Raw genomic sequence first — 12611 nt, 5'->3', positions numbered from 1 at the left:
TATTTTTTTTTTCTCCTCATAAGGAGTAATTCCTAAACTCGCAAAAACTCCGTGGGTGTGTGGTGATCACGTCTGCTTAACACGCACAACATACCCGGTTACATACAGCCCTCGCGAAACTTTTCAATATTTTTTTAATATAATTAAATGACAATTTTTAATAATTTATACTCAACCAAAATGTTGAATTTGTAATAATCTAAACTTGACAGTCTTTTTTTTTCTTTTCATCATGATATATGCTGGTTTAAAGAAGGTTTCGTGGTGTAGTGGTTATCATGTCTGCATTACACGCAGAAAGTAACCAGTTCGCCCGGGCGATGCCTGTCGATATTTTTATTCGATAAATAAAGTTACATTTTTATATATTTAATCTTGTCGAAGATTTGTTTTTTCTCGAATTGTTCGAGCCTCTGCTTAACCCTTCGATAATATATAAAATAATAAAATACGACGATAAGAGATAAGCTACATTGCCTTCTGTTTATTTGCCATTCAACCGCCTAAAAATCGACGGTTGACTATTTACAGAATAAAAATAATTAATTTAATGGGCCTAATATTGTGCAGGGGAAATAATCAGAGAGAAAAGCAGAATCTCCGGAACCAGACTTATGAACGTCTTCGATGAATTTTAATGGCAACTTGTGCTCATGTTAGAGCAACCAAACAGTGTAATAGACCTTTCCAGAGTGAGTGTCAATCAACTGACCAATCAGAAAAGGAAAAGAAATACGCGCGTGTCCAGCAAACACATGTTTTGTCCCACAAACGCACGCGAGTTCGCGTATGTGTTCACATCGTAGCACGTATTTTTTTGGGATCTTAGCAACAATATCCAAGGGGGTGGGGCTTAGCGAAAAGTCCATTCGGTTGTAGGAGGTTTTGATAAAATAAAAAGAAATTTGAAATGATGAGAAATTTTCCTTTAAACATATTGTACAATACTCACGTGAAGAACCCGACACGACATGAATAGTCAACATAAACATCAATAACAAATGAAAATGCATTCTACTGTATTGAATGAGCATTGGATGAGTTAGGCTGATGCGTCTGGATGTGGCTAAAGGACTGGGGCATCGGTGGGCTTCAAAATGTATGCTTCCAACTGCAATGAAGAACGACATTGATTGTGGTTAATTAATTGTGTGTATATCAAGATTATTATTATTATTATTATTATTATTATTATTATTATTATTATTATTATTATTATTATTATTATTACTATTATTATTATTATTATATTATTATTATTATTATTATTATTATTATTATTATTATTATTATTATTACTATTATTATTATTATTATTATTATTATCATATTATTATTATTATTATTATTATTATTATTGCTATCATTAGTATTAATAGTATTAACAGTATTATCATTATAAATAATCATCGTTTTTATTATTATCATCTTTGTCATTATTAAATTAATATTGTTTCACTTCTTATTACGCTAACATAGGATAAACGTTACTTCGAATAATGAGAGGATGGCCATGTTTCGACATTTTGATCTTTACTAGGAAGGTCACCTTCAGAAATAAGTATAATACAGGTCTCTATTTGAATATTAGTCCGTTTTGTCTCTCGCTAAAAAATAACAATAATAAGTTCATTCCTTTAGAGCCCATTCTGCCAAAAGCCTCAATGCGCTTTACAACAAAGAATAATAATATATTTGACTTAAACTACTTAAACTAATGTATGCGCGCTATCAGCATTAGGTGTCCAGAACAGGGCTCCACCCACCGATATCGAAACAACGTCGATGTCACACTCGGGTACTCTTAGAAAAATCAAGGATGCACAAACATCTGACTGAAAATATTATATTTATGAAAAGAAAAAAAAAATGTTTGAATACACTAGTTATAGCCATTTACACGTCTTCCTCAAATTAAAGGCCCGCCCCTATAATAATAGACAACCTCACATTAAAAACTTTTCTGCGGACCCGGTTGAATGCCTATTATTTTATCATTTGCTGTTCCCTCTGGTTAAAAACACCCTCTAGAGACCAAAGACCATGGTTTTGGAAGAAGCAATTTGACTTTTGGTACCCAATTAAAGACCACTATGAAAATAGTAATGTTAATGATTTTTTTAAATCAAATTTTGTTTTAAGACTTAAAAAATATTAGTCAATGCACATTGTAAGATGATGTATTGTGTGTGTTTTGTGTACATCATTGAACAACGATAATGTAGTAATAGGTTATTATTTTAGTGGAATGTTGGGAAAACAAGCACAGGACTTGATGTCTGGTTACCAGGAAATTCTTTATTAAGAATAAATAACAACATCCGTTTTAAAACAATTAATGTATTGTTTCTTATTTTCGCTCCTAAATAGATAAATCTAAATACCACATTTAGTGCCTGTCTTTAACGATTGGGATTCGATTAGACATCAAAGACCATGGTTTTGGCAGACTAAACTGAACTTTTTCCCTTCAATAAAGACTATTGTAGATATAAATATACCTTTAAAGATTATATATACGCCAAAAAATAATATAAACCGATGTTTTGATACGCATTGCTCCTATTTTAAAGACCACTTTAAGTGCCGATCTTTAATTAGAGAGATTCTAATTTGAGATCTGCTAAAGACCCAAGTTTTATTGTACAATACTGTATACATGCATAACATCTGGGCTACTTACCAACTGATTTGAATCCAAACGCTACAACGTTCTGTAGTCGTCGGAGAATCTCGAAAAATGACACATTTCTTCTAGCCTGGTACTTTAATGCAACCCAATTTACATTATCGAGTTGTAATTACTTTTAAAATAATTTAAGGAGCTAGTAAGTAGTCTATTAAAACATTTTAATTATCATAAATATAATATATTTAGTCAGTGTGTTATTGAATATTCTAACAGCATTACCTGTAACCGAATGGACTATTATCCAAATATATTTTACTCAGGACTGTATTGTCACGCAACAAGCTTCATTACAAACCGATTTAACAAAAGAACGAATAAATGAATTAATTATAGATTAATTTGGTAGGTCCTATTAAATATCAAGCGTTGCGAATAATGTATACAAACTTATAATGTTAAATATGAATTCATTGCATGGCCAATGGTTGTTAATTACCATAAATTGAATGCTCGTAGAGAATATCAAAAGTTCTGAACGTGTATGATAAAATTATTAGTCCGGATAATGAATATTTATTAGTCATTGTCATAATTGCTATCAATTGATAATTTATTTTCAAATTACAATAACGTTAGTCTAGTCACAGCTAACACGATACAAGATAAAAGTAGATAGATAGATAGATAGATAGATAGATAGATAGATAGATAGATAGATAGATAGATAGATAGATAGATGGATGGATGGATGGATGGATGGATGGATGGATGGATGGATAGATAGATAGATAGATAGATAGATAGATAGATAGATAGATAGATAGATAGATAGATAGATAGATAGATAGTAATTATCTTAGTTTAATGAAATATATATTCGCATTGCTTTTTAGACTAAGGAAGTCAGACGCCATGTTTCATTGTGCACCTGTTAATTATGAGCCTGCCAACTACTGCTTGACAGTAGTGGTAGTATTTAAATTGCAGGAGAACGCAGTGGCGGATCCAGGAATAAAAATAGAGGGGCTGGGGAGTACTTTCACAGATGGAGGATCTATACCACCTCAACCCCCCCCCCAACTCCCCCCCCCCCCCCCTTTATGATTATAGCACCTATAGAAATTGCACTCTCAGAATTAAAATTTGAATATAATTTTCTTTATATTTCCAATTATAAAAAAATTTAGCAATTTAGCCCCCCCCCCCCCACAGAATAACTTTTCTGTGGCCCCTTTTGAATTGTTTACCATTCACTGTTCCCTCCAATTCAAGACTCCCTCTATTTAGAGACAAGACCATGGTTTCGGCGGACCCAGGAACATTTTTCTCTCCAATTAAATTATGAAATAAATAGTGATGTTAATAATGCCATTTTCTATTTTTTTTTAAATTGCTATAGGGCTTTAAACCTAAAAATATTAGCCAATGCACATCATAAGATGATATTTTGTGTACTTTGTGTATATTGAGTAACGGTAATGTTAGCTGTGATGTTAGTAATATTTTGATAGAAAGTGCTTGTACAAGCACATGGTTGATGTTTAGATTTCAAAGAAATCCTAATTATGAATTAATAACAGCATGTAGTAACTGTACATCCATTCCAAACCGTTTAATGTATCTTTTCTGAATTTCCCTCTAAAAAGAGAAATTTAAAGAACACATTTAGTGCCGGTCTATTTTAGTACAGTGCCAGCTCCATATTGAATACTGGTTGATGTTTGTATTTTTGTAATTAATGACATGACTCGATGTGTAGGGCGGCCAAGAAATGGTTTATTAGGAATCAGGAACAGCATACAATAATCCATTTTACATTCAAACATAAATGTATCATATGGTTTGGCAGATACAACTAAAAATTGCACTGAAGAATACACTACAATAGTGACTTTAGTGCAGTTATTTTTGAAAAATACAGTAGGTAAATGATGAATATCAAAATAATACACAACATAAGATGATGTTTGTGTGTACACAGTGCTCCATTGAATAGGCCTACTGATAGTTTTAGCAGGCCGAATTGTATTTGAGATTTAGGTAGAACGAGCATTGGACTTGATGTGTGACTATCAAGAAATGGTTTAGGCCTTAATAACAGCATGTAACTGTATAATCCTTTTTAAAACAGTTAAAATAAAACGATCTTACATAGGGCCTACTAGGCCTAGGCCTATAACATTTTTTAAATTTCCCTCTAAATAGTGATATTTAATATCACTTTTAGTGCGGTCTTTTATTGGAGGGATTCTAATTAAAGACCAAAGCTGCGAAAGACCACCAACATCCCGGGCCCAAAAGTGGTCTTTAATTGGAGGGAGACCAAAGATCTTGTTATGGTAGTTATGGTACAGTATAAACATTGGTGGCGTGCTGTGAATTGCGGAGCGCTTCGTTTGAAATGGTGGTTTAAATAACACAAACGCGCAACAGTCAGAAGTATAATGTCTAGGCCTAGCCCAGTTATTTAGTTATATACAGAAGACTTCGGTAAGTAATTTTTTTTCCAAACTTGAAACTCCTTAAACAATATTCGTTTGTTTGTTTGAACAATGAATCAGACTAGCCTAGGCCCAGATACAATTCGGGCTAATTTAAGGCCTAGGCCTTATCTCTCTGGCCTGCTGGGACCGGGACCGGGACCGTCTGGGACCTGGTGGTGGTAACAGCTCCTTGTGAGTAGGGCTAAGCCTAGGCCTATGTATGTCTATCAAAATTATGTCTCCTAGGGCCTAGTCCTAACTTTTGCTCCTAGGCCTCTACTACGGACGTAAATTTTTGCCTAAAAGTCTACAGACGTACGGAAATAGACCTTGGCCTCTAGGCGGAGGGACCTGCTGCTAGAGGCTACAGCCTAGGACTAGCTAGACCTAGCTAGCCTAGGCCTAGACAAGAATACTACTAGACCTAGGCATAGGCCTGGCTGGGCGTAGGGCCTAGACTATGTCTAAATAAAGTCCAAAACAAATGACTTTCCATTAGGATCTTTGGTTACATTGTCCCTACCTAGTCTCTATATAGTCTTGACAACTTGTGTTTGTCAAATTACTGATCAAATTATTGTTAAAGTACTGTAAGAAAAATGGCCTGTAAAGTCTTCATTGAAATTCCACAGCAGCTATTATCCTGTACCTATACAGATAATTTCTGTGGCATCTTTGTTACTGTTGTGCCGTATTTTTATACATTGCGGTCGGTATAATAAACTTACTGTAGTGTAGTAGGCCTATTCTAGGTCAACTTTTGATTTTAAAGCCGATAGTACTGTCTATCAGTATTTAAGGATTTTTGTATTGTTTGTTTTTAGATCTCGGTCAAAATGGAAGAGTCACAATATGGTAAGTAATTGTAGTCCAGTTCTTTTATTTTTGTTTTTATTTTTATATTTTTTTTTTGTACATGAAACTATCACATGATGACTAATTTCACTCACTTTTTTATTTGATTTTATTTACTTTTTCTTTACCCTGGGTCACCTGATCAGTGCAAAAAGCATTGTAATCCTCCAGGATGCAATATACCTATATAATTTGTTTTTATTAATCTATAGTACATGGTTGATTTGAGGAGTTAGCATTCAAGTTTAGAGCTACTGGATAGCTTTTAAATGACACCAAAAACCAGTTCAATAGGTGCTATACACACCTAATGGTCAGTTAAACGCTCAAAGTACCGTTAATTAGCTCAAAATTTGTTAGCATGTGTCTCACTAATTAAGAGGCCTAGAGCAAACATTTTTCATAGCTGATTGTTTCTCATGGCTCCCAACCTCATTCTAAAATGTAAACAAAATCTGAGAGACTAAGGTAAATTTTTGGTTGACATGGAATTATCCCCAGGTAAGTATCCACTCATGCACACTGGATAACTCGGGACATCTTGGAAGATAAAACAGGCCTGGACGACGCCTGCTTTTCTTCCAATATCGGGATGTTTACATAGATTTGCTTTTACTCTACACAAACCTGGTTACAATTTGTTACCATAGTTGCAGTATATGCAAAAATTATGACAGTGTGAAAAGGGAATTATGTCTACATCGTGTGTGTGTGTGTGTGTGTGTGTGTGTACATGCTTGTCTAGTGCAATTCTTAATGCTATGGATTTATTCTGTGTAATTGTAAACACCAAGCATAACCCATGACGTCTAAAAAGACTTATTTCCAATGGGGTCCTTCTGGTGGTGATTATGCGGTACACTGGAAGACTATCCCATACTCTTTTCCGAAGAGTGTACTGTGTTATTTAAACGTGCCCATGGGCACCTTAAAGACAGCACTATCATAACTTTCATTTCATCCCACTAGCTGAAAATACAAGGAGAGCAGGAATGGGAAAGAGATCGCCACGGTTCAGTGCATCCAGTGGCTACCACCTTAGCTGACTGAGCTAAGCTACTCTCAGTATTGGCTTACAATGTTGGATGAATCGTAATAAAATGTTCATCTAACAGCTTGCCAAAATAATAATGGCATAGAATAGAGTGATCAGCCAGCTCTTTGGTTTTGTATAAAATATATATTTTTGCTTTGGTTGTAAAGGAATGATTCACACTTTTTTAGGTTTTGTTGCAATAGCCAATGAACTATTGCTTCGGTTTCAACTGCCAGTTATCACAGATCTCAGGGAATGTACATCAAACATGTTTGTTGCCCTCTATGAGGGCATCCTTGGCGAAAAACACCCACGTAAGTATGTTACTGTGAACATAGTATTCGTAAAAAATGGATTTTAAAAGGAAAGATGTAGACTCTACTAAAAAAAAGAGGCATTCTAGAGCAATAGAATTGTAAGAAAGTTTATGGATTAAAATTGATTCTTTTAAATTATTTTAACACACGAAAGAATATTTTGAGAAAGAAATTAATTTTATTTCATTTACTCACTTGTCCTTGTGATTTCAACATCTAACTAAATCTGATTTGATTATAGCAATTACCATCATTTTAAAAACCTCACTGATTTAGATGAAATTGCCAAATCCTACAGTACAAGGTTTTTGGCACCAGACAATTTGATTTTATGCTGCAAAAAGCGATTGTGAGTGCAAGCTTGGTACAAAAGTAATTTGCATGGCAACGCAAGTGCTACTTGCTTTGTGCGTAGGTGAAGGCCAATATGGTCAGTGAAAATTGAAAAAAACTCACATTGGTTAATTTGGGGGAAAATAAATTCAGTGAAATTCAAGTCTTGAGGTGAGCACAGTCTCTGTGAGTGTTTGGCAGTCTGAGAAATCTTCATTAAAAACAATCCATTGCGCGTAACTTTTCACGTTGAGTTCTCAATCGAATTGCATTAGCGAACGATCAGCTGGCACAACGTGTGCTGAGCTTTAGCATTGTCACATACTCATTGCTTATTACTAAATAATGACTATATAAAAAATTTAAATCTAGATATAGTTTCTGTGAGAAACAAGCAGGATGAAGTGACCAACGTTCAAGTGGTCATCGATAGTCTAGCCCAAGATGTCCTGCATGCTGACTTGTCGCACATCTCAGGACAAGCTATCGTCGAAGGAGATCATGTGACCATTCGTTACTTGCTTGAAATTTTCACGGGATTGTTAGAGTACATTATGGAACAGATAACAAGCGGAGCATCCACGGACGCTGAGGGTAATTAACAGTTTATTATGGTTTTAATATTTTGGCGGAGGGAATACTTCATTTACTCTAATTTTGATTACTGTTAAATACGGTATGAGCTCTCCCTCATGCTGTTATAATAACAAAGATCTTATGATAACAAGATAGCGCTCTTCCGCGGTTTGTGTGTAACAAATTAAAAGCATCCATTTACACAGAAAGTAGAAGAAAGTAATTGTAATTGAGAGAGGGCGTCCTAGTTGTTGTTATGGTTGTTAATTTGCACGTAGATGTCAAAGAAATTTTAATTGTAGGTGAGTACCCTACACTGCTTTGTTAAAGAATTTGTACACAGAAATTGTGGAGAGTGCTATCTTGTTAATTTTCCATATATATTTAGCACCGTTATTTGTGTTTTATTTAAACTCTTGCGAAATAAACCTAATTCAAATTTCATCTAGATCAATAACAGTTTTTTAATGTATGTGCATTTATCAACAAGTAATAAAAGCAAGCCTAGCTCTTTATAAATTTGGTAAAGAATTATTAACAATTACCTTTTATATTCAATACATATTCAAAGTTTTATTTTTATTGATCTTACTAATCATTTATTTTTTTTTCATAAAAATTCAGATGAGCAAAGTGCACACGACCCTGATATTCTAACGCAAGGGACCATCTCAACAATTTCTGATATTCTCCAAGAAGAACTTGGAACAAGGGATCATAGCTATAGAACCAGATCTCGAGATAAGGCTAACACAAGTCAAAGGTGATACAAATAATTAGAAAATGCTACCTCTATTATATCATTACTATGCATATCATTGATTGTTATTTATGATTAATTCGTTGATTTATAATAAGAATACTCAAGATTATTGTTTCTTTGTATTTTTAATAGTCCTTAAAAGAACTTGTCAAGCCAGGTTCGGTCTTAATATTCCAATTCAATGATACATTGTTCATTTTGTTTTAGCTTTCCACTGTTAAATAAGATTTAACAGACGAGACTCTTTTATACTATGTTTAGAGAAGCCGCCACCCACCAATAATGAAGATTTAAAATAAAAATTAAGTTTTATTTTTGGCCAATTAGCGCACCCGTCACCATGAAAAAATGGAAATTTCACAAAAAAAAAGTTTTCTGTATTTCATTACACCTGCTGCTGCCTTGAAATTTCCAAATATAAGACCTGTATATTTCTTTTTAATTATATGGATTTAAAGCATTTAACCTTCGTACTATATAGTTCACATTCACCATTAAAATAAAACATTTAATTGTTTTAATAAAATTTTGTTTTTGTTTTCTTCTCGGTTTGGATGTTTTTGGCAAAAATATTTGCTAAATAAGAAAACAAAACTTCATTTTTTTTCTGCCCTCCTCTGATGATCATTAAACAAAATAAGTTTGCTAACAATGAATGAAAAAGTCTCCCCTAATGACCTAGCTACAACTCCACTTCTTTGATACTGCCATACAGTAATGATTTCCTAATGCTCCAAAAGATACCAGCCCCAAAATTTAGATTATTCAAGAAATGTTAGGCCCAGGCCCCTGCATATCAATGGCCTGTTAAGGTACGCATAAAAGTCTTTGATCTGCGGACTGCGAGTGGTACATGCCTTGATTTCTGAGCTGGCTCAATTTTCAAAGCCCAAAATGCACAGAGAATGCTGGAATGAATATATACACTTTTTTGAGCAATTGTATTGCCTTTTCCTAGCCATTTATTTTCTCATTTTCACAGCTTTTAACTATAAAATTACCTTCGCAGCAATAAAACATTTAATTATTTTAATAAAATTTTGTTGTTGTTTTCTTCTCGGTCTGGACGTTTTTGGCAAAAATATTTGCTAAATAAGACAAGAAAATTTTATTTTTATTTTTTTTCCACCCTCTGAAGATTTAAAAAAAAATAAGTTCGCGAAACAATGAATAAAGAAGTCTCACCTTTTGTATAGCTAAAGTATTGTATAGAAAATTATAATCCAATTGAGCTTTGTGCAAAATAATACTTGTTTTCTTGGATTTCCTTAAAGAAACAGGCAAATTTCTTGAAGTGAAATCCTTGATATTTGAACTAAACGAAAGTTAATAAGAAACACCCCACATCTTAGAAATAACTAAAGAATTGTGTAATAATATTAACAGTAATATTAATGTTAATACAATTTTTATTGCTTTAGATTAAAGCAGAGTGATGTTAGTCTTCCCAGCACAATTTCAAACGTTGAGAGTCATTACGACAGTGTATACAGTGGCAGTGATTCATCGTTTGAGCGCCCTCAACATGTTCATGCTCACAACACAGTCACCATTACCCGACCTCAAGATGCTGGTGCAGGTGAGGAAACAGACAAACAGCATAACATGTTTGGAGGACTGACAACAACAGTATCTGGGCCATCTGGTAGATCTGCTTGGATAACATCAAATACTGTAGGGCTACACTCAAGGGCTGCAGGACCCTCTTCAAGTGCTGCTGGGCCATCCCCAGGGGGTGTAGGGCTACCATCAAGGGCTGTAGAGCCCCCTTCAAGCGTTGCAGGGCCTTCATTGAGTGCTACAGTGTCACACTCGAGGTCTTCATGGTCACCCTCAGGAGCTACAGTGCAAGCCTCATGGGCTGCAGGACAACATTCAAGTGCTGCATTGTCACCTACAAGAGCTACAAATCAACCCTCAAGAGATGTAAGGCCAACCTCAAGGAATGCATGGTCTGTGTCAAAGGTTACAAGGCAATCCTCAAGTGATGCAATTTCATCCTCAGTAACTACAGTGTCACCCCCAAGAAGTGCAAGTACACCTTTAAGGGCCACTCGGTCACCTTCAAGGACTACAGAGCAACCCTCAAGAGACGCAAGATCTGGAACAGCTGAGGAAGACAGTGAAGGAGAGAAGATCAGACAAAGAGTTTTAGAAAATGAGTACATTGAAAAATGCAAAGAAATGCAGAAAATCAAGGCATCAGTACCAAGAAACATCAGCACAGGTGGATGAGATATCATTGAATTGTTTCAATCGATAATAATAGATGTAAACCTGCAAGCTTTCGTCAATGTTATCAACCAGGCTATGTGAGACGATGGGGCATAAAAGCTTTGTGCACCTATGTGACCAACTCCTTCAACCTGAAAGGCCAGGGCATGGGGTGGGGGCACTGGAACGAATCCTGACAGCAAAAGACCTGTCACCAGAGGGCGTTGTTCACACAATGCCCAAAACAACGGATGCTAACTCACATAGCCTGACGAAGTCATGTTGATAACATTGACAAACTGTTTACATCCATTGTGAGCCTTGGGTTTAATTATCGATTAAAACAGTTCTACAATATTCCTACTAATAGTATTATGTTATATATTTGTTAAATTTAAATTGTTATGTATAGATTACCAATTTATTGAAAATATAATTGGGGCCAAGTGATGAAGATGAACACATCAACTGTAGTTTGATTCTAGTAGTAAATTGATGTGTCTGTATTATAGCACTAAACACAACTGAGGTTAAGAAGCAAATCTTGTTTTGTGATTTTTTTATATAATTATTAAAGTAATAAATACATGGTTTTTTAAAATCTTACTAATAATTTTAATGTTATTTTGTAATTGTTTTAGATGATGACTCTACATGTAATGTTGTCAGTAGGAGTACTTACACTGAAAGGAAGTTGAGAAATAAAGGCAATTTACAGGTGGAGGTGAGAGAAATGACCTGTATTATTTTTTTTAAATTTTTTTATTATTTTATTTAGGCACACAACACATGCACCAAGTATTGTCAATAGCGAATATATCACTGTCCTACTTGTAGGTGACAATCCCTTTCACAAGACAAACATACACACACGATGCTTTACACAAACTAAATCTCCATATGAGATTTAGGGAGTGGAGTTGTTTATGTCGTGAGAAAAAATCCTGCAACTGACAGGAATTGAACCCATGACCCTGGGATTGGAAGGCAAACATCTTAACCACTAACAAACTCCACTCTATGAATTAATAGCATGTAAACCAGCTGACCTAGACCTAGATCAATCGTGGGTGTATTTAACTATTTGGTATTTGTGTAGTATAGTAACATCTCAATTCTTTCTAAATTGTTACTAACCTGCATGTTTTTATGACTGAAGTAATAGCCTAGTCGGCTATAAGTTGGCCTAGCTTTTTTTTAAGACCACTGAAAATATGAGGCATGTTGTGGCAAAATGGCTAAGTTGTAGCAAAAATTGAAATTCAAGTTATTAGTTTTTTCAGGTACCTGAGTATGTGATCTTTAAAATGAGGGGTCATTCATTGAAATTGGACATTTCAAGCCTAAGTTATTGGAAAGTGAAATTACAGCACTCTTAGAGTCAAGATAAACATGATTTTGA

The 12611-nt window shown here is 34.6% G+C and overlaps 2 protein-coding genes across 2 annotated transcripts in view; one reads left to right on the top strand and one right to left on the bottom strand.

The window, feature by feature from the left end:
- Positions 1-2717, bottom strand: part of LOC117103649 — a 29343-nt gene extending 26626 nt beyond the window's left edge. The window contains exons 1-2 of the mRNA XM_033244238.1: positions 2684-2717; positions 953-1111 (exon numbers count right to left, since the gene is read on the bottom strand). Coding sequence (XP_033100129.1) covers positions 953-1034 — 82 coding nt within the window. The 5' untranslated portion in view covers positions 1035-1111; positions 2684-2717. The remainder of the gene's footprint in view (positions 1-952; positions 1112-2683) is intronic.
- Positions 2718-4994: 2277 nt separating this feature from the next.
- The window catches only part of LOC117104027 (centrosomal protein of 95 kDa-like), an 18934-nt gene continuing 11317 nt past the window's right edge, over positions 4995-12611 (top strand). Inside the window, exons 1-7 of the mRNA XM_033244678.1 lie at positions 4995-5122; positions 5940-5970; positions 7195-7320; positions 8029-8250; positions 8857-8995; positions 10417-11222; positions 11851-11933. Of these exons, the coding sequence (XP_033100569.1) occupies positions 5952-5970; positions 7195-7320; positions 8029-8250; positions 8857-8995; positions 10417-11222; positions 11851-11933 (1395 nt within the window). The 5' untranslated portion in view covers positions 4995-5122; positions 5940-5951. The remainder of the gene's footprint in view (positions 5123-5939; positions 5971-7194; positions 7321-8028; positions 8251-8856; positions 8996-10416; positions 11223-11850; positions 11934-12611) is intronic.

Source organism: Anneissia japonica, unplaced genomic scaffold (assembly GCF_011630105.1).
Source record: "Anneissia japonica isolate Jap-2015-1 unplaced genomic scaffold, ASM1163010v1 scaffold1065_len1792383_cov172, whole genome shotgun sequence".
NCBI classification, from domain to species: domain Eukaryota; kingdom Metazoa; phylum Echinodermata; class Crinoidea; order Comatulida; family Comatulidae; genus Anneissia; species Anneissia japonica.
This window is presented reverse-complemented; position numbering and strand designations above follow the sequence as displayed.